Below are 22,039 nucleotides of genomic sequence, written 5' to 3'. Positions count from 1 at the left end.
GCAAAATAGCAATAAATACAAAATAAGGGTACAAAATAAGCCTGTTTTTGTTCAATGTTTTTCAACCACTTTGGTTGCACTTAGAACCTTTGTGATTCGCTTAAAAAAATTTTATAACATACTTAAACCTTCCACCAAATTTCATTAAAATCGACCCAACAGATTTTGCATAATAATTTTAAAATCTAAATTTTTTTAAAAAAGTTCAAATTTTTTATAAACTTTCTGAACAAAAAGTAGACCATTTAGGTAAAAGTTTTCTATTTTTTTACATCTAAACAGGCACTTTACCTATCTAATACACCTTGCAGCATTAAAATCGGATTATTTAAGCAGCCTCAGCAATGTTTTAAAGTTATAAACAAATGTTTGGCTTATAAACAAATTAGTGCTGTGGCCAGGAGGGGGTGCTACAAGCTCCTTTATTTAGATGGACTTACCCAAGTTTTTTTATGTATTTTGACACGTAGAACACGAATTTTTTGGGTAACAGTTGATCCGGATGTCGATAAGATTGTTATAAACAAAGCACTTGAGGAATTACATAACATCGATTTTTTGCAAAATAATTTTTTTTTGTGTTTCTTGGGTCATTGTAAGCAAAAATGTTCTTATAAGTTTTTTCGTAGGATGCATAGTTTTCGAGATAAACGCGGTTGAACTTTCATAAAATCGAAAAATTGCAATTTTTTAACCCGAATAATTTTTGATTAAAAAATAAAATAGCAATTCTTCTGACAGCATTTGAAACTTTAAGTCAAATTATACAGTTTTTGATTATTTGCATTGCTAAAAATTAATTCTTAATTTTTAAACAAAGCTATTTGTTTATAAGCCAAAAAATTCTTTATAACTTTAAAACATTGCTGAGGCCCCTTAAATAATCCGATTTTAATTCTGTAAAGTGTATTAGATAGGTAGAGCGCCTCTTTGTATGTAAAAAAATTAGCCAACTTCTAAATGGTCTACATTTTGTTCAGAAAGTTTTTAAAAAATTTGAACTTTTAAAAAAAAAATTTAGATTGCAAATTTATTATGCAAAATCTATTAAGTCGATGTTAATGAAATTTAGTAGACGGTTTAAGTATGTTATAAGAATTTTCTAAGCGAATTGCTAAGGTTCTAACTGCCACCAAAGTAATTAAAAAACATTGAATAACCACAGGCTTATTTTGGCCCCTTATTTTGTATTTATTGCTATATTGCAGAAAGGGTAATATTTTAAGACATTTTTAACCAGTCGTATATTATACAAAATTCAATTATCTTTATTTTATTTCTCTACTAGACTACAGGCCCATATCCAAAAATGGATGGGTCATATGAACCACCAGGTGACGTGTATAGGACGATATAATAGCATAAAATAATAAGATTCAGCACTATGCCGTCACTTGTAAGCAGTCCAACTGAGTGCTGGTGAGAATTCAAAAGTGCAGGTAGAGTGGTTACATTTTGGTCATATATTTTTGTACGGCATTTTTACCATCGATAGATCCATGAAAAATAATAAGAAAGCGCGCAGTGCCGTAAAAAAATGGTGACCCACAAAGTTGGTAAATTTTTTTGATTTTCTGACAATATCCAGGGTAAATTTGGTCATTTGATTCTGTACGGCATCAGTTTCATACTGTTTCAATACAACTTCTAATCCATTACTCCGCAACGCCGTACAAAAATCATGCGAGAAGTGGAAAAAATCGAGTGTTGCAATCCCCTCTCTTTCCGTAGTCCGGGGGGTGATCCGGGGAGTCCATACTTCCGAGCCATAACACAATGCCGACTCCACTATTGCTCTGTACAATAAATAAGTGTTAATAGTATCAAGAGAGAGCTGTTAATAGTTTTAATACTTTTTTCTTCGTTTATATGTGTGATATTCTTTAAAATTTGTATGATGTACTCTAGTTATGTATAGAACATATTTTTCAGAAATAAACAGAAATATTCGTTTTATCTAGTTTACACCAGCGTGGCACCTACCTACATTTTCTAGATATAGATTATCCTTCCTCGAGCCTAAGCTTTATGCTAAATTTGTTAGATGACTTGCCTCACAAAAGCAGAAAAATTCTATGCGGAGACTTCAACATAAATTATGCTGCTGCTTGTGCTACCCAAATGTTCTTGTAGTGGAGTCAATTAAGGTGGATATGAGTTATTACCTCAGATTTCGTTGAACCTCCATCGATTTTCATAAAAATTGGTGAGTGGTTAAAGGATACCTCAAGGAACAAAGGTGACATAGTGCCAACTTGCGCTTTTTGCATTTTAGGGGTGAAATACACCTTTTTTTTTAAATTATTTTTTAGATTTCTGAAAGTGCAGTCACTGTAAGTTTTCACTTCCTATTTCGTTGAACCTTCATCGATTTTCATGAAAATCGGTAAGTAGTTAGAGGATACCTCAAGCAATAAAAGTTATATAGCATCAACTTGCGCTTTTGCATTTTAGGGGTGCAATACACCCCTACTTTTTAAATTGTAAAAAATGCAGATTTCCGCATAATGGCGCAAGTAATCTTTAATTAAGAAAAATAAATATTTGTTTTATATTTATGTGCATGAATTACATTTTTTCTCAATTTTTTAAACCATATAGTAACCAAAAATCCGAAAATTAACAAGTCGAAAATCACGAAAACCTTATTCTTCTATATTTCTGAAAGTGTAGTCACTGAGTGTTTTCACCCACGATTTCTTTGAACCTTCATTGATTTTCATGAAAATTGTTGATTAGTTAGAGGATACCTCAAAAAATAAAAGTGATGTGGCACCAAGTTGCGCTTTCTGCATTTTAGGGGTGAAATCCACCTTTTTTTTTTAATGATAAAAATGCAGATTTCAGCATTCTGGCTCAAGCAATCTCGTTTAATTAAGTAAAATAAATATTTTTTTAAATTTATGTGCATGATTTATAATTCTTATTAATTTATCAAACCTTATAGCAACCAAAAATCAGAAAATTAGCAAATCGACAATCACGAAAAAAATTATTCTTTTATATTTCCAAAAAGGCAGTCACTGAAGGTTAACTCAGTTAATTTTTGAAATATGAGATTTATCCAAAAACCATTACAGAGCTAAGTAAAAGGTCTATAAGACTGTATTAAACATAATTTTCTAAATCCTTTATTTTTTTTTAAATACAAGGTGAAAGGGCCCCGGTTACATGGTTCTCGCAGTAAAATTTAGGTTTTAAATGTTTCTATCTCGGTTATTTTTTGTCGTAAAAAATGTTAAAAAAATAAAAAGCTTAAATAAAGTTAAAACTAAAATTTTTTTCTGTACCATTTTTTAAGTATATCGAGTATTTTTGCAGTTATTATCAAAAGAAAATGAAATTCACGAAAATTTGAAAAATTCTAATTTTTTTAATCGTATTTTTTTTTCAAAAATATGCATTCTAAACCGGTCAAAATTGTTGAAGTTATTAGTCATGTTAAAATAAATAAAGTTTTAAATGGGTTACTATAAATTTTAATTTTTGTGGAAATGACGTATGTTTCATTTTTCATTCTTCCCTAAAAAATTTGAAAGGGTCCTCTTATTTCCATCATAACTTGCTTAATTTTGATGCTATCGACTTCTTATATAGCTTTTTGATAGTTACCTTTAAGTACTTCATTATAATGTTTAGTATCTATATTTATCAAAATGCATCGTTTTCCTGTTATTTAAGCTTGAATACTAAGATTTGAGTACTCGCGGAAAAAAATATACATTCAATTGCATATAACTCACTTTGTATATGTAATAAAGGATTTTTCGAATAAGGAGCTTATTTATTTTTATATTGTCTTCGATTTTAGTAATAACAACTTTTTTAAAGAAACTTATGGTTTTTGAGTTATTTATGAAAAACTGCTTTAAAACATGGATTTTTTTCAGGAAAAATCAAAACTTTTGATCTTTAATAACTCAAAAACTATTGATTTATTGGAATAACTTTATATAACAAATTTTACTTATAATTTGTCCCTCTATGGATTAGTGGTATTATTTTTAATAAAATAATTTTCACCCCCGAGAAGGGGTGGCATCCCCCCCCCCAGGGTAAAAGCGCAAGTTGGCACCATGTCACCTTTGATTCTTGAGGTATCCTCTACATACTTACCAATTTTCATGAAAATCGATGGAGGTTCAACGAAATCGGAGGTGAAAACCTTCATTGACTCCACTATTGATCAAAATATTTGAATCATATGGTCTCTCAATGCACGTTAATTCTCCTACAAGGATTACAAAAACTACATCTACCTTAATTGATTATATTGTCTCCGATTTCTCACCCCCTGATGTTTGCTCTACAGTTATTAATTCGGAACTATCGGATTATGAAGCAGTATATACGAAATTTAACATCTTCAGCAAACCCTCCTCGAAAACCCGACGTTTAGGTAGGATTTTTTCCGCTCGGAATTTTCATAAATTTCAAAATTTATGTTTAACTTCTGACTGGCATTTTCCTTCTACGGACGTGGACTATAATTTCAGTGATTTTTTGGAGAAGCTTGTCTGTATCTTCAATAAGGCATTTCCTTTAATTACGATTAAGCCAAAACGTCGCAAACCCTGGACTACCAAAGGTATCCGCATATCAGCAAAAAATATGCGTTCACTACTTTATATCAAGAAATTTACTACCAACGTCTCTGTCACTCAATATATCACCAATTACAGAGTCACATACCTAAAACTCATCAAATCAGCTAAAAAAGCCTACTATCAAAATCGTCTGGGAAGCTCCAAAAGTGTTGCAAAAGAAACTTGGTCCATAATAAACGATCTTCGAAATAAAACCCACGCAGCTCAAACATTTGCTCTTCCAAACCCGGAAAATCTAAACGAATACTTCATTAACGTGAGTAAAAATATAACATCAACTATTCAGTCTCAACAAGATACCATTTCCTATCTCCCTAGTTCAGAAATTGTCTCGAATTCATTCTTTATAAGACCAATCTATAAATCTGAATTGATCCAAACGATCAATATTATCAAAAGCAAATCATCCTGTAGTACTGATGGACTATCCATAAAAATCTTCTCAAATCTCATAGATAATGTGTTAGAACTCCTCGTGTCACTAATTAATGATTCCTTTAAAAACGGTAAATTTCCAGAGTGCCTAAAGACAGCCATTATTATTCCTCTTCATAAAGGTGGCGAAAAATCTGATACCTGCAACTATAGACCTATTGCCCTACTACCGGTACTCTCCAAAACTATTGAGAGGCTCATAAAAACCCGGCTTATGTCCTTTCTCTTTGATAACAATATTTTATCACAAAATCAGTTCGGCTTCTTAACTAATAAATGTACAACTGATGCCATGTTTTCTGTACTTCACGAGGTTTACCAAGCACTAAACAATAATCTTTATACTGCCACTGTTTTCTGTGACTATTCCAAAGCTTTTGATTGTGTAAATCACAACATTTTGATTAAAAAACTTAATTACTATGGAATTCGAGGTATTTATTTGAATTGGTTCAAATCTTACTTAGATAATAGGAAACAATTGGTTAGAGCAAATGATACTGACTCTAGTCTCAAAAACATTATATGTGGAGTACCACAAGGTTCAGTATTGGGTCCTCTACTTTTCCTGATCTTTATAAATGACATCACTAATTTAAAAATCGATGGAAAAATTTTTCTTTTTGCTGATGATACCAGTATCACTTGGAGCAACTCAACTATTGCAACTCTTCATACAACTATAACTTCTGATCTTCTTACGATAAAAACCTGGTCTGACTCTAATTTACTCTCCTTTAACGTGGATAAAACGGTAGCATTATCATATAAAGGTGCTCTTCAACCCCTGCTTGTGAATAGCAGCCAGATCTCTACCGTTGATTCTGTAAAATTTCTTGGTATTCTTTTAGACAGCAACCTCAAATGGTCCCTTCATATCGATTTGTTAAGCAAGAAACTCGCCTCGGCCTGCTATGCCATAAGATCTGTTTCGAAGGAACTCAATTTAGCATCATCTAAAATAACATATTTTTCTTTATTCGAGTCTCATCTTCGATATGGTCTTCCTTTTTGGGGGTCTAGTACAGCTGCCCAGTTTGATGTTATTTTCAAATTACAAAAAAGAGCAATAAGATATCTGTTTGGCCTCAGAAGAACAACCCATTGCAGAAGTTACTTTAGAGATCACGAAATTTTAACCCTTCCATCTTTGTATATTTTAGAAACTGTTTGCTTAATTCGTAAACACATGCATGTCTTTCCAGCAAGGCCTCATCATGACTACTCCACCAGAAATTCAACTTTTGATGTCTATTTACCGATCCCGTCTTCTGAGTTACTAAAGAAATCTATACTATATTCCGCAAAAAAACTATACAACCATCTCCCTTTACAACTCAAATCTGCAACATCCTTTCTCAAGTTCCGTAAAATGACAAAAGCTCATTTATCTAAAAGACCATATTATTCAGTAGAAGAGTTTCTTAATGACTAACTAAGAAATCACAGTAATGTACAAGTAACTAAAGTGTATTTATCTATATTTGGGTGTCACATACAGCAGCTTAAACTTATTAGTTCCTTTGTTTGTGTTTTATTATATTATGTTGTATGTTCAATTTTGCAATTTATAGTAATTTTTGCAATATATTGGTTTTTGTTTTTTTACTTCACTTTTTTAACTTGTTTATATTTTTTTTTGACGATTTATCTAATTTTATAAAATTGTATTTGTGATTGTTATGTATATCTTTTTCGTGAACCTATGTTAAGCTTTGTCCATAAAATTGTATAATTTTCAGTGACAATAAAGCATATTTCTATTCTATTTCTATTCTATTCTATTTAAATTCAGTATTTTTTCTTAAAATTACCACTAAGGATTGCGAGAATATTCTTTTTATTTCTTATCCCCATCTTTCTCTCCTACTCTTTGTAATCAATTCCCCATTAAATTCATCTCTAAGCGATATTTATCTTTAAATCATCCTCATATTTTTGAATACCAAATAAATTCTTTAAACATCATAAATCGAGGATTTATTAATAACAATAGTCTCCCGTTTTATACCGCTCACGTGGGTTTGGGAGTATAGCAGGGTAGCCTGCTATATCTAAGGCCTACGGTATACAAGAAAGGTATCAGGTCCAGTGTTACGCTTCAACCGCCTATTATTACCCCTGGTTTTACCCAAGGTACTCATTTTATTCAGGCTGAGTCGACCTGGGGCCTATAAATATTTTAAAAATGCCTAGTTGTTCCTGCCGGCGCAACGGTAGGATTTGAACTCCGGACCACCAGCACGCGAGCCAAGCACACTACCGCTTACCTACGTCGGCCCGGATTTATTATCATTAGATATTATTGGGAGGTTATACCTATATCAGGAAAATTCAAACGTTGCAAAGTCATTTTTTCAAAAAATGTGACGAGATATGAATTTATTCATACCTTCAATTAATAATATTGACAGACTTTTTATACAAATGTGGATATTAATTTTTTCTTATTTTTTTTCAGAGAGCAACAAGCGAAGTGAAACTTGGACAAATAACGCCACCTTCGCGACTATTAAAAGTAAGTTTTTCTAAACTCATTTTTATGTATAACTCTAGAGTGGATCATCATTATTTAATCTTCGCTTGTCCACTGCTGGGCATAGATCACCCTCCTAATTTTCTATCTGTTTCAATTTTGTACAATGTTGCATCCAATTCCTATGACAACGTTTTAAATCATAGTCCAACGTGTTGGTGGACGACCGCTACTTCGGTAGGTATCATCTCATGGTCAACATTCCAGTTAGAAGTGATATAAAATATAATTATAGATACTAATAGTCTAGGCCAGGGGTCGGCAACCTGCGGCTCGCGAGCCGCGTGTGGCTCTTTGGATGTGAAGCTGCGGCTCTTTAGTTCACACGCCAATAGTATTTACTTTACCAAAATAAATAAATACCAAAATATCGCGATAAAATCAGTGCAACTGTTGACACGAATTACTTCAGCACAGTTACAAAAAAAAATTAAAGACGAATTTGCTGGCAGAAATACTCTCAACACAAATAGTAACGAAATCCACGTTGAGCCATTTGGAATAATGGATCTTTAGAAATGTAATTGATCGATTTAAAAAGTAAAACTTTGTGGAGTGGAAAATTTACAGTATTTAAAAGCAAGTTGGAAGAGTTGGAGGTCCAGAAATGTATGTACTTACGTCACGCAATAAAAGTGGACAGCTTTGAAAGAAATGCCGCGAATTGAGGGACTTCAACGGGGACTTCAAACAGGGATAGTCGACGCATGGAATAGTCTTCCAGATTGCTAGTGCTACAGTGAGGTAAAGAAGTTTGGCATTTGGAGTGCTAACTATCTTTGGATCGACATATTCTTGCGAGAAAGCGTTCTCTTGCATGAATATAATTAAAAGTAAACTAAAAAGTCAACTAACAAATGAAAATTTAGAGTCGTGTTTGGAACTTAAAACAACAAGTTATGAGCCAGATTTATCCAAACTTTTTAAAACCATGCAAAGCCAACGCTCCCATTGAGATTATTTGCTCAATTGTTTGTCATTGAAGTACAAGTCAGTGTAGTAAGTGAATATTTTTGTTTTAATTTTTTACTTGAATAAATGAAATGTAAGAAAATATATACATATGTGAAATACACTAAATACATTATGAATAAATAGATTAAATTTTTTTATCAAAGAACTTTATTGATGCGAGTACTATTTATCGTTGACAAAAAAATGTGGCTCTTTAAAAACTTTGAAATTTTGTAAATTGTAATTTTTGGCTCTTATGACTCAAAAGGTTGCCGACCCCTGGTCTAGGCGCCAAACAGAAGTCACCGTGGCCTTTTCAATTCAGATGGGTAAACTCAATGGTTTCTTATGGATTTTTGGCTGCTGATTACGAATTTTGAGGGTAGATCTCGATTCGAGTGGTCACTGGATCGGCCAAGAGTTGTTGACTGACCGAATAGTCAGTCAACTATTTCTCGTCATCCGTAATGGTTGGGTGAAAAAACACAAGCCATGAACAAAGTTTTAATGAGTTCGTAACGTTTGAGTGGCTGTTTTTCATGTTTTTATTTCTGTGTCGGAAGAACTGAGGATTTGAATTACATGTTTAGCATGAGAGCTGTTAGACATTTTTGAGTAGGTATTTTAGGCAATCTGAAAATTTTTCAGGTAACTCTTCCATGATAGCCTAATACAAAAATGCCGGTCTGGCTGAAGGGTAGCGGTTATTTTCCCCAAAAATCCCCCCAAATTAAAAAAAAGGTAAACTTTGTTATTACAAAAAATATCTTTGAGGTGACTTTAAAGTAAATTTAAATATTCAAATATAAAGAAAATAAACAAACCAGGCGATTTGAAAGTGATTTTAACTCTGTAATATGCTTGTATAGGCGCCCCAGGATTATTTTCAGGGGGTGTATCTGAACTTCAAGGGATTGCATCTGAATCTATACATACTATTAACCAGTATAAAATACACAACTGTACAAGTATAGTTATGTATTTTCTATCCAGACAGGGGTTACAATTGCTATTTTGACAGGGTATTTCTAATAATAAAAATAATATTCTAAAAAAGACAAGTTTTTTTGGTGAGATTCTCTACCTGCCAGGTAATGAAAAAAATTACGCAAGCATGTGAATGAAAAGCGCTTAAGGTAAGCTGCAGTGTGAGAAAGAGCGTATTTCGATAGCTGTTTACCTTCTCTTTCGCAGCGATTCGCTCGGGGAAAATCACGTGGCCTGGCGTTACTCATGTTGTTGTGACTCAAAATGTTCGAGTAATTATTATATATTTTAGATTTCTTAGATAACTTTTTATTAACTAAAGGAAGATACTACGAACTACAAAATCAAATTTGCAAATAAAATAGAAAATGATAAATTTTTTATTATAAATGTACGCACCCAAACTTATATGGAATCATTTGATATTTCTTATTATTTCCTGTGGATTTAAAAAAAAGAACACACAAAGTCAAAGAATAATTAGTTTAAAGCAATTTAGTCACAAATACATAACAAATAAATAAAACACTAAAGTACCGGGTGTCCAATTATATTTTCCCCCATTTTAACTGCCTATAACTTTTAAACGGCTCAAGATAGAAATATGAGGTTTTCGCTGAAATGTTTTATTTTAGTAAAAGTTTTGACTGAATGGATTGAATTTTTTATATCGCCTTCAAATACGAGAATAAACATGGCGGATTTTTGAAAAAAACGTTGTCGACTTTTTTTTAATGGAACATCCAGTATATTTTTTTGCAAATTGAAAGAAATGTCATTCACCTATCCAGCGATATAAAGTTTTTCAAAATCGGTTGTCAAATCACCGAGTAATTAATTTTTAAAATGAGAGGTGCAACGTGGATATCGCATACCTAAATACCATAACGAAGCAAATTGATATGTTAAGTGATTTCCACGTTGCATCTCTCATTTTAAAAATTAATTTCTCAGTCATTTGACAACCGATTTTAAAAGTTTTTATATCGCTGGATAGGTAAATGACCGTTTTTTCAAGTTACAAAAAATATACTGGGTGTTTTAATAAAAAAAGTCAACAACGATTTTTTTTATATCCGCCATTTTTTATTTAACCTTCCGATGACCAACCTTTTTTTGTTACACGGATGACCAAGGGGGGGGGGGGATGACCCAAGTCAAAAATGACAATTAACAAAAAAATGGAAGTTTTTTTATTTTTTTTTGCATGGACTTTATGTCATTCAGCCAGTCACAACATGGGTATTAGTGTCATGTGTAGTGTGTATGTTGAGTACTTATTGTCTTGTTACTTTGCAAATTCGACGTCATTAGCGTAAAACTGCTTGGAATTGCACATAATAGACGGTATTTTACTAAACATCAACTTCAGAATATATTTTTTATTCGTAAAATATAGGGAATTTTTTTATTTCAAAATATGAGGATATTTAGAATGATATTAAAATCAAATTTAAAAATAGTGAGTTAAAAATTGAAAATACTTTTGAATTTATTAAAGAAAAACATACGCTGGTGTCACAATTTCCCCTGCTTGGTCATCGAAGGTTAAAAGCGATATAAAGAATGGTCATTTACCTAAAAGATGGAAAAAACGGTCATTTACCTATCCAGTGATATAAAAGTTTTTAAATTCGTTTGTCAAATGACCGAGCAATTAATTTTTAAAATGAGAGATGCAATGTGGAAATCACATAACATAATATCAATTTGCTTAGTTATGATATTTAGGTATGTGATATCCACGTTGCACCTCTCATTTTAAAAATTAATTACTCAGTGATTTGACAACCGACTTTGAAAAACTTTATATCGCTGGATAGGTGAATGACCTTTCTTTCAATTTACAAAAAAACATACTGGGTGTTCCATTAAAAAAAAGTCGACAACGTTTTTTCAATAATCCGCCATTTTTATTTTCGTATTTAAAAGCAATACAAAAAATTTAATCCATTCAGACAAAACTTTTACCAAAATAAAAGATTTCAGCGAAAACCGCATATTTCTATCTTGAGCCGTTTAGACGTTATAGGCAATTAAAATGGGGGAAAATATAAGTGGACACCCGGTATTTAAGCAACAAATTGAAACTAATTGTGTTAAAGTCAACAGCATCAAAAATTTCAATGTAAAACTAATAATGTTTAAATTGTTTTTATTAATTATGTTTGTTTTTTTTTTGGCAGTCAGTGTTATCACCTCTAGTCCTTATGCAAGCTTCAGTTTGCGGTGGCACGCTCCTAATCAAATTATCAACATTTTGTTGTGGTAGGTTGCTCCATTCTTCAAGAGCAGCTTGTACGAGCCGTGCGGTGTTTTGTGGATTTTCCCGGCGAGCTCTATTTTTTCTTTTCAGCATATCCCACAAATAGTCAATAGGGTTAAGCTCGGGTGAGCAAGCAGGCCACTCCAAACAAGGGATACTCTCTGCTTCAATGATGTCTCTAGTCATTCTAATGGTCTGTGGAGGTACATTATTATGCATGAAAATTAAATTTTCTCCTGTCGCACCTTTCCAGAGCCTAACTACAGGTTATCAACATACCTGTGAGCACACGATAACATAACGTTGATTGGATGAAAATTAAAGGAGTTTTTTTACGGATCACAGTTCCTCTCCAGAACATTACACTTCCCCTTTTATATGTGTGCACAGATCTGACAGTTTTCGTTCTTGCTTGTCTTCCTTGACCTCTAAGTACACGATTTCGTGAGTTATCTGATTTTACACAAATCCTGACTTTTTCTGAAAATAGCACATTTTGTCAATTGCCAATGTTCCAGATTTGGTGGTGAAGACACCAATTTACACGATAAATCTTGTGCTGCCTGGATAACTCGGGAACCCATAACTGTCCCCTGCTGTCTACTTTTTGGCACGAACTCTTCTTCTTATCGTTTCAACTTAAAAAGTTACACCTGTAGCTTCCAAAAGCTGCCTTTGGAGCTGCTGGTGAGAAATGATTGGGTGTCTTCCAGCTGATTGGACAAATAAACGATCGTGGCGAGCCATTATTACTTTTTGGCGACTTTCCCTTCTTTATTTTTGAGCTTTCCTATTTCCTGTTATCTAGTATAGGTTTTAGACAGAACGCCTTGTGTTACACCTAGCTATGCAGCTATGTCCCTCTGAGAACATTACTTGTTCCACAAGACTAATAGTCTTTCCCCGTTTTAGGTTCTATAACCCCAAATGAGGCATATTTTCTTTTTTGGACGCAAAAGCTAGTTTATTTATTTTCGTTCAATTTGCAACTCAAGCAAATAACCTATACCGTACCGGGCTGTACTATCTAATTGTCTTATCGGTTTGTTTATTTTCAATAAAAACCTTTATTCTTCGCAATAATAACAAGATTTTTTAAAAGAAATAAAGATTGTTTTGAAATACATGGTGATTCCATATAAGTTTGGGTGTGTGTGTATAAAGGTCTGGTAAAGGGTGTGTGTATAAATCGCGATCATCACGGCCCGTTTCGTTCTCTCTGCAACGGTTCTGAAAAGTTCTATTTTGTTTTTAAACTCCACTACCTTAAATTTTTTTAACCAGGGTATGCGTCGTCTTCCCGGTTCTCTTTTTTCTCCCACGATTCCTTGTATAATAATTAATCGCATTAACTCATGTTTTTCATTTCTTAGCATGTGATCAAAGTAGCTCATTTTTCTTTCCTTCATAGTGTTGAGTTTTTTGCTCCTTTTTCATCTTTCCTAATGTTTCCCTGTTTGTTACGTGTTATGTCCATGATATTTTTACACTTGTCGATAACACCACATCTCAAAAATGGCAAGACTTTTTTCATTTGCGTCCGTGATTATCAGGTTTCGAATCCATATAAAAGGACAGTGAATAAGTAGAAATTAAATTAATTAATGGTTAAGTAAGGCAATAAACAATATGGATTGGCAACACGGCAGTCAAAACGAAAACAAATATTGTATTTACCGTCTGCAATAAACTCAATTTTTGAGAGTTGTAACGGGAAATAAGTTATTAAAAGTATCCAGTGAACAATATAAGACATTAAGTTAAGGTTAGTGATAATTAAAAACATTAAAATCGGTGAAATAACATCAAAATAGAACCAAGGACATACAAAAAGTAAGATCGCTAAAATTGTAAAGCCTGTTTAACAACAAAACGTAGACACGAAACTCTGGCCGATGAAATTGCGACGTTGCCGTTGTGAGTAGATTTTCCAGGTAACCACAGAAAATAACAACCGATAATAAATATACAAAATAAATACGGTAAACGCTGTCTTCTCCGCACTTTTGAGGTGGAAGACAGTGTTTGGCGCCGGAAAATGGAAAGGTATCTGGAAACTTTAGACAGTGATGACACACAGTCAGAAGGAGGGTCAAAAAGGAAGGACAGATATATGGATAACGAGGAAGATGATATTTTTAGAAAGAGCAAAAAGTTCTCGAGAACACCAACAAAAAATCAAGAGAAAAGAAATGAAGAAACAAAAATTGATCAATTATTAATAATGATGAGCCACCTCACCGATGACATTAAGGATATAAAAAGAAATCAAAAAGAAAGCAAGGAAGCAATAGAAAAGCTCAATATAGAAAACAGAGCGCTGAGAAAAGAAAATGCGGAACTAAAACAAGAGAATATAGAAATCAAGGAGGAACTCAGAGAAATAACAAACCACATGGAAGTTATGGAAAAACACCGACGAATAAATAACGTAGTCATGAACGGTCTAAGGATAGACACATATGAACAAGCAGGGTTAAAAGAAACAACTAACAATTTCATCAAACAACACTTAGGAGTAGAGGTTAAAATAAGCAATGCTCACAAGCTAGGAGAAAAAACATGCCTCATTGAATTAGAAAACCAGGAAGAAAAAAGAAAAATAATGGAAAAAAAGTATAAGTTAAAAGAAATAAGAGGGCTGAAGGTATATATTAACGAAGATGCAACCATAAGAGAACGAGAAATACAGAAAACAATTAGAAACATTGCTCAGGAAGAAAGAAACAAAGGAAATGAAGTCAAGATTGGAGTAAAAAAAATATGGGTAAACAACAACGAATGGAAGTGGAACGACAAAGAAGGAAAAATGATCAAAACAACATAAAAAAACTAGCAGACAATTGTACCATGGGAATAACGATGACGACACAAGTACAGAAAAAGGATAACGATAATTCAAAAAAAGGACAAAAGAGAAAAAAAATGAAAACCGGACAAAAACACAAGAGAACATGTCGAAAAGAACACTTACTTTTAGGAACATGGAATGTAAGAGGCACATATAGAGAAGGTAAACTTAAACATCTAGCGAGAGAAATCGAAAAGTTCCAATTTGACATAGTAGCCTTGCAGGAGACGAAACAGCTGGGAAATGATATATTAGAAATAGAAGATACAGTGTTTTTTAATAGCGGCGGAAAGAATAGAACACTAGGCACAGGTTTTATGCTACGAAAAGAACTAAAGGAAGCAATAGTAGAATTCAAACCAATATCAGATCGAATATGTAGTATCAGGATCAAGGGACCAAAAAATCACTCTCATAAATATTCAGGCACCATCTGAAGAAAAAGATAATGATGTCAAAGAATCTTTTTACAGTGAACTAAATAGAACAATCGAAAGTATACCCAGATACGACATGAAAATTATTTTAGGCGACGCAAATGCCAAAATAGGGAAGGAAGAAGTATTTAGACCGACAATAGGAAAACATAGTAAACACAATGAAACTAATGAAAACGGACAGTTCCTCATAGATTTTGCAAGAGAAAAAAATATGATCATAATGAGCACATATTTCGAAAGAAAACAAATACACAAGGAAACATGGATATCGCCAGATAGAAAGACCAAAAACCAAATAGATCACGTGCTGATCGAAAAAGAAGAGCAGCAATGTATAAAGAAGATTAGAACATACAGAGGACCAGATGCCGACTCCGACCATTACATGGTGGGTATCAAAATGAAGCAACTGATACCTGAAAACAAAAACAAAATAAAAGAAAAGAAATGTATAAATAAACCAATTCGGTTTGCAACAAAAAAAGAGCAAGAAACATACAGAGAAACAATGGAAAGCGAACTAAAAAAGATACAAATAGAAGAACAAACGGAGAACAACTGGGAAATCATAAAGCAAGTAATGAACAAAGCAGCAAAAGAATGTAATAAACAAGAGATTAAAAAGAGGAAGGAGTGGTTCGACATAGAGTGCCAAAAAGAAATAGAACTAAGACAATCATTAAGGATGGAAATGATCAAGAAAGAAACAACAGAGACGCATGATAGATATATAGAACAAAGACAAAAAGTAAAGAGGTTGTTGAGAGAAAAGAAGAGAAAACACTTAGATAATAAGCTAAAAGAAATAGAAGAGAACTACAGAAATAAAGAAATAAAAAACCTGTATCAAGGTGCCAGAAACGAGAAAAGAGGATACCAGCAAAAACCCATATTCGTTAAAAACAAAGCTGGAGATAATATAAGCGGCGAAGCAGAAATAGTAGAGAGATGGAAAGAGTATTTTGACGAATTACTAAATGGCAAGAATAAGCCAAACCAAAATGAATCCATAGAAGAAGAGACAGAAAATGAACAGTTAGAAGACATAGAAGATAATCCACCGAGCAAAGAACAAATCGAGGAAATAATTAGAAATCTTAAAAACAACAAATGCCCTGGAAGCGATAACATAACAGCAGAGATGATGAAACATGGTGGAAAATTGCTGAATGATTGGATACACAAAATCATAAAAGATATATGGTTAAAAGAACGAATACCAGAGGACTGGAAGGAAGCAATTATCTGCCCATTACATAAAAAAGGCGACAAAACAGAATGCAGTAATTACAGAGGAATAGCTTTACTAAATACCGTATACAAAATCCTAGGAAAATAAATAAAAGACAAACTTGAAAAAGAAGCTGAAAATATAATAGGCGAATATCAGTGCGGATTTAGAAGAGGGAGAAGCACAACGGACCAAGTATTCGTAATCAGAGAATTACAAGCAGAAAGCTATGAACACAACCTACCAACGATAGCACTATTCATCGACTTCCAACAAGCATACGATAGAATAAAGAGGAAGAAATTAAAAGAGGCGCTTGAGGAATTGGGAGTTAGCAGAAAGCCACGTAACATGATACACCTCACTCTGAAGAATACAGAAAACAGAGTCAAAATAAACAATCAATCATCAGAAAAATTTATAGTAAACGAAGGATTAAGACATTAAGACAAGGATCCTCTGTCATCTTTACTCTTCAACTTATGCCTAGAAAAAATAATGCGAGAAGCAAAAATCAATAGAGAAGGACTCATATGTCAAAGAAGACACCAAGTTTTGGCGTTTGCGGATGATGTGGTGTTACTGGCAAGAGGAAAAAAAGAGCTACAGGAGATGGTACAGAGAATAGTAAAAGCAGCGAAGAAAATGGGACTATATATAAATTCAACTAAAACAAAATGTATGGAGTGGACAGATGGTCAGTTTAGGAATGGTCAAAAGTTTAAAGTAGAAGTAGAAGAAGGAACATCATACGAATTCGAAATGGTAGAAAGATTTACATACCTAGGGGCAATAATATCACGTAAACCTATCATTAAAGAAGAAATACAAGCTAGAATAATGGCAGGCAATAGAAGTGTACATGCGCTTAATGTAATGTTGAAAAGCAAGTTTCTATCAAGAAGGGCAAAAGTACAGCTATACAAAACAACTATACAGCCAATAGTAACATACTGCAGTGAGACATGGACAATGACAAAAAATGAACAAAATTTACTGGAGATCTGGGAAAGGAAAATACTAAGGAAGATATATGGAGGAAAAATAAGGGACGGTTTATGGATAAGAAGATCAAATGATGAGTTAAAGCAATTATACAACCAACCTAATATAATAGGAGTGATAAAGGCTCAGAGACTTAGATGGCGAGGTCACATTGAAAGGATGCCAAACACGAGGACTCCAAAAAAGGTACTAAACTACACTATAACTTCAAGAAAGAGAAGAGGACGTCCGAAAAATAGATGGAAGCAAGACGTCGAAAAAGATTTGGAAAGAATGGGGCTAGAGGGCCAAAAAAGAAAAATTAGTGACAGGAAGGAATGGAGGAAAATCACATATCAAGCCAGAGAAGAGCTCAGCACATAAAGAAACGTGAAAATGAAGAAAGAAAAAAAAACAAACTTTTCAAGCCATGGGCCTCTAAGGCCTTTAGTGCTATTGTATATATATATATATATATATATATATATATATAAGGCAATAAACGCATATTACCAGAGAACGGCAGTTCTCACCAGTGGCGCACACCAACACCCCCCTACACGCGACACTATATATACACGAAATTTTCGATTTTCTAAATCTGACTGATTTGAAAGATGGACCAAGTCCCATCTTAAAGTTCAGGAAAAGACTCATCCATTCATATGTCAACCATCCATTTTGGTTCAAGGGTGTGGATTTTACGGCCCTTTCTATTTAGGGTCTGTTTTTCGTCTAGTCCCCAAAACTCCCAAAAACTTCAAAAACTTAAGTCCGACCTTTGCGGCTTCTGATAGTACTGATCATTACCTTTCCAACGCATGTCTAATTTTGAAAATCGGTTATACCATTCAAAAGTTACCGAGCTCAGAAATATGACTCAATTTTTATTTAAAAAAGGGAAAATGTTTGTGGATATGTACAGTGAAAAAAATGAAAGAATACCCATGAATGAACATATAAAACACTCTGTATTTTCCTGTCACCGTGTCATACAAAAAATTGGCCAGCGCAAATACATGTAATAATAATTATTATATGTACTTGCGCTGGGCAATTTTCTTTGTGACACGGTGACAGGAAAATACAGCGTGTTTTATATGTTCGTTCATGAGTATTCTTTAATTTTTTCGACTGTATGTGGGTTTGAAACATAAACCGATTTGAATTTTTTTCCTGTGTTTAAGGAGGGGGTCAGGGCCGATTCAGAACCGGTGTAGTTTATGACTTTTGGCCATCCATAAACCAGCTAGAATATCTTCGAATCAAGAAGAGATAGGAGAACCGTAAATACTCCAAATCAATAATGTTGAGTTAAGCTTTCAAATGGTGTCTAAGTCGTCAGCATCAGACATATACACGGCTCAGTATAGCCGAAAAACTGAAAAACTATACTTTGAAAATTTTGGTTTTTCGACAATTACTCAAAATTTCAACCTATGAATTGCGCCAATAACTGAGCGTTTGTAGAAGGACTAGACGAATCTAACGGTGTATACGTCATATCCTGAAAAATTCTAATTTTTAAGTTATAGGCTTCACAAGTATGATATCTATTTCCTACGGGAAAATCGGTTTCTCAAGCTCAATAATTCCTGTAATAGCTTCAGTTATCATAATAATTCCTGTAATAGCTTCAGTTATCATACTTGACCTTAGATTCATCAGATACTACTGGTAAATACGTTTCAAACTCATGTTTACTGATCAAAATCGGTTAAGCCTATTAGAAGTTATTAAGCTATAAAAGTATAATCCGATTAACGATTATTCCCGAAATGGTTTATATAGTTGTAGTGATTACGACGCTAAATTTGATCTGGCAACGGGCAATCCGACTTCATTTACCGGTCATCTCAATATTTTTTTTTCAATCTATTTCGAATAGAAAAAATCTAGTGTACATTCGATGTACACTAGATCATTTGGGAGATAATGCAACAAAGGTGACCATAATTTATAAATAACTTTGAAAAACTCCTTATACAAGAATAACAAACCGCTAAACGCCTTATAAATGAGTGGCGCATACAATATTCCACCTACAAAAGATCTGATATGAATATTACGTGGCGCGAAAATGTATTTTCATTTTGATGTAAAACAAAATTCTAGTTTTATTTTAAAATATTTTTCCATAATATTTGCTAAATTTGAAGTAAACGCGACACAAAAGAGTTTCAAGATTCAAACTGTATCAAAGTTACTCTTTTGTGGCGCGTTTACTTCAAATTTAGCAAATATTATGGAAAAATAATTTAAAATAAAACTAGAATGTTGTTTTGCATCAAAATGAAAATACATTACATTACACGTAATATTCATATCAGATCTTTTGTAGCTGGAATATTGTATGCGCCACTCATTTTTAAGGCGTTTAGCAGTTTTTTTATTCTTGTAACTATTTACAGATCATATAGAGGAATCCGAGTCTCGAATGGGGTCCGACGAAGAAAAAGAAGAAAACTCAGATGAAGAGTTTGAAGGAGTACAATATTCGGACAGAATTAATTTTATATTTTTATACTTTTGTATGTACTTATACAGGGTGTCCCGAAAAGATTGGTCATAAATTATACCACAGATTCTGGGGTCAAAAATAGGTTGATTGAACCTCACTTACCTATATACAATAGTGCACACAAAAAAAGTTACAGCCTTTTGAATTTACAAAATGAAAATCGATTTTTTTTTTAATATCGAAAACTCTTAAAGATTTTTTATTGAAAATGGACATGGGGCATTCTTATGGCAGCAACATCTTAAAAAAAAATTAAAGTCAAATTTGTGCACCCCATAAAAATTTTATGGGGGCTTTGTTCCCTTAAACCCAGCCAAACTTTTGTGTACATTCAAATTAAATTAATATTGTATTACCATTAGTTAAAAACAATGTTTTTAAAACTTTTTTGCCTCTTAGTACTTTTTCGATAAGCTAGTGTTTATCGAGATATTTTGAATATTTGTCGAATCTACCACATATTTGTATATGGTTAAGTACGATTATAGAGACCTGTTAATAATCTGAAAATTTATTTATAATTTAAATTTTTATGTATATGTTGAAAAAGAAGCCACATCTCGATAAAAGGTGACTTATCAAAAAAAGGCTAGGAGACAAAAAAGTTTTAAAAACACTGTCTTTAACTAATGGTACCACAATAACAGTTTAATTGGAACGTACACAAACATTTGGGGGGTTTAAAGGAGCAAAACCCACAGAAACTGTTTATGTAAATATATTAAAAAAGAAGCCGCATCTCGATAAAAACTGACTTATCGAAAAAATACTAGGAGACAAAAAAGTTTTAAAAACGTTGTGTTTAACTAATGGTACCACAATAATGAATTAATTGGGACTTACACAAAAGTTTGGGGGGTTTAAGGGAACAAAACCCCCATAAAATTTTTATGGGGTGGACAAATTTCACTATAATTTTGTTTTAAGATGCTTCTGACATAAAAATCATACATGTCCGTCTTCAATAAAAAATCTCTAATAGTTTTCGATTTATTGAAAAAAATCGATTTTCATTTTGTAACTTCAAAGGGCTGTAACTTCTTTTATGAGCACATTTGTACTAAGGTAAGTTAGGTTCAATCGAACTATTTTTGACCCCAGAATGTGTGGTATAATTTATGACCAATCTTTTCGGGACACCCTGCATAATAGGTATAACAATAAATTTATCTTTTTCTATCATATTTGCAAAATTTATTTTCTAATATGTGTTATCTTCTTTTAATTAATAAAAAAATATCTAAGAAAAAACAATAATTACTCCAACATTTTGACGCACAACAACATAGATATCGCCAGGTCACGTAATTTGCCTGAGCGAATAGAATCGCTGCGAACGAGGACGCAGACAGCTATCGACAATACGTTCTTTCTCACACTGCAGCTTATCTATAGCGCTTTTCCTTCACATGCACGCGTAATTTTTTTGATCACCTGGCAGCTAGAAAATAGCAACAGAAAAAAACGGTCTTTTCTAGAACATTTATTTTTGATATTAAAAATACCCTGTCAAAATAGAAATTGAACCCCCCTGTCCGGAAAGAAAGTACATAGCTATACATGTATAGTTGTATACTTTATACTGGTTAATAGGATATATAGATTCAGATGCAATCCCCTGAAGTTCAAATGCGCCCCCTGAACATAGTCCTGGGGCGCCTATGAAAGCATCATGCAGAGTTAAAATCATTCGTAAATCGCCTAGCTTGTTTATTTTCTTCATATTTGAATATATAAATTTACTTTAACGTCACCTAATAGATATTTTTTGTAATAACAATTTTTACCCCTTTTATAACTTTGGGGGGTTTTTGGGGAAAATAATCGCTACCCTTCAGCCGTACCGGCATTTTTGTATTAGGCTATCATGGAAGTGTTACCTGAAAAATTTTCAGACTGCCTAAAATACCTCCTAAAAATGTCTTAAGCTCTCGGACCATAATTTCACTCCTACTAATACACATATATGGTGTGTTCAAAATCTAAAAGTGCATATAGTCTGAGCTGATTATCGGAGAATAGGCCATTTTTGGGAAAAGTTATTTACCAGCAATTTTATTGCGGGAATCGAAGCTTATGATTATATATATTAAAAATATAGGTATGCAAAGTCCGCAGATAGTGTGCTACTTTTTTTATAAACAAAATGGCGCCCGAAAATCGTGTTTTTTCAATTATTGGTCTATAACTCCGAAGATTTTAACTTTACAACAAAAGCACTTAAATA

General features: G+C 33.0%; 1 protein-coding gene across 4 annotated transcripts in view; it reads left to right on the top strand.

Annotated features, from left to right (window-relative positions):
- The window catches only part of LOC114332298 (high affinity cAMP-specific and IBMX-insensitive 3',5'-cyclic phosphodiesterase 8), a 1,526,162-nt gene that overhangs the window by 1,120,453 nt on the left and 383,670 nt on the right, over positions 1-22,039 (top strand). For all 4 annotated transcript variants that reach the window (XM_050658208.1, XM_050658210.1, XM_050658209.1 and 1 more), the window contains one exon: positions 7,504-7,560. In XM_050658208.1, the coding sequence (XP_050514165.1) occupies positions 7,504-7,560 (57 nt within the window). The remainder of the gene's footprint in view (positions 1-7,503; positions 7,561-22,039) is intronic.

This window comes from Diabrotica virgifera, chromosome 8 (genome assembly GCF_917563875.1).
Source record: "Diabrotica virgifera virgifera chromosome 8, PGI_DIABVI_V3a".
NCBI classification, from domain to species: Eukaryota; Metazoa; Arthropoda; class Insecta; order Coleoptera; family Chrysomelidae; genus Diabrotica; species Diabrotica virgifera.
This window is presented reverse-complemented; position numbering and strand designations above follow the sequence as displayed.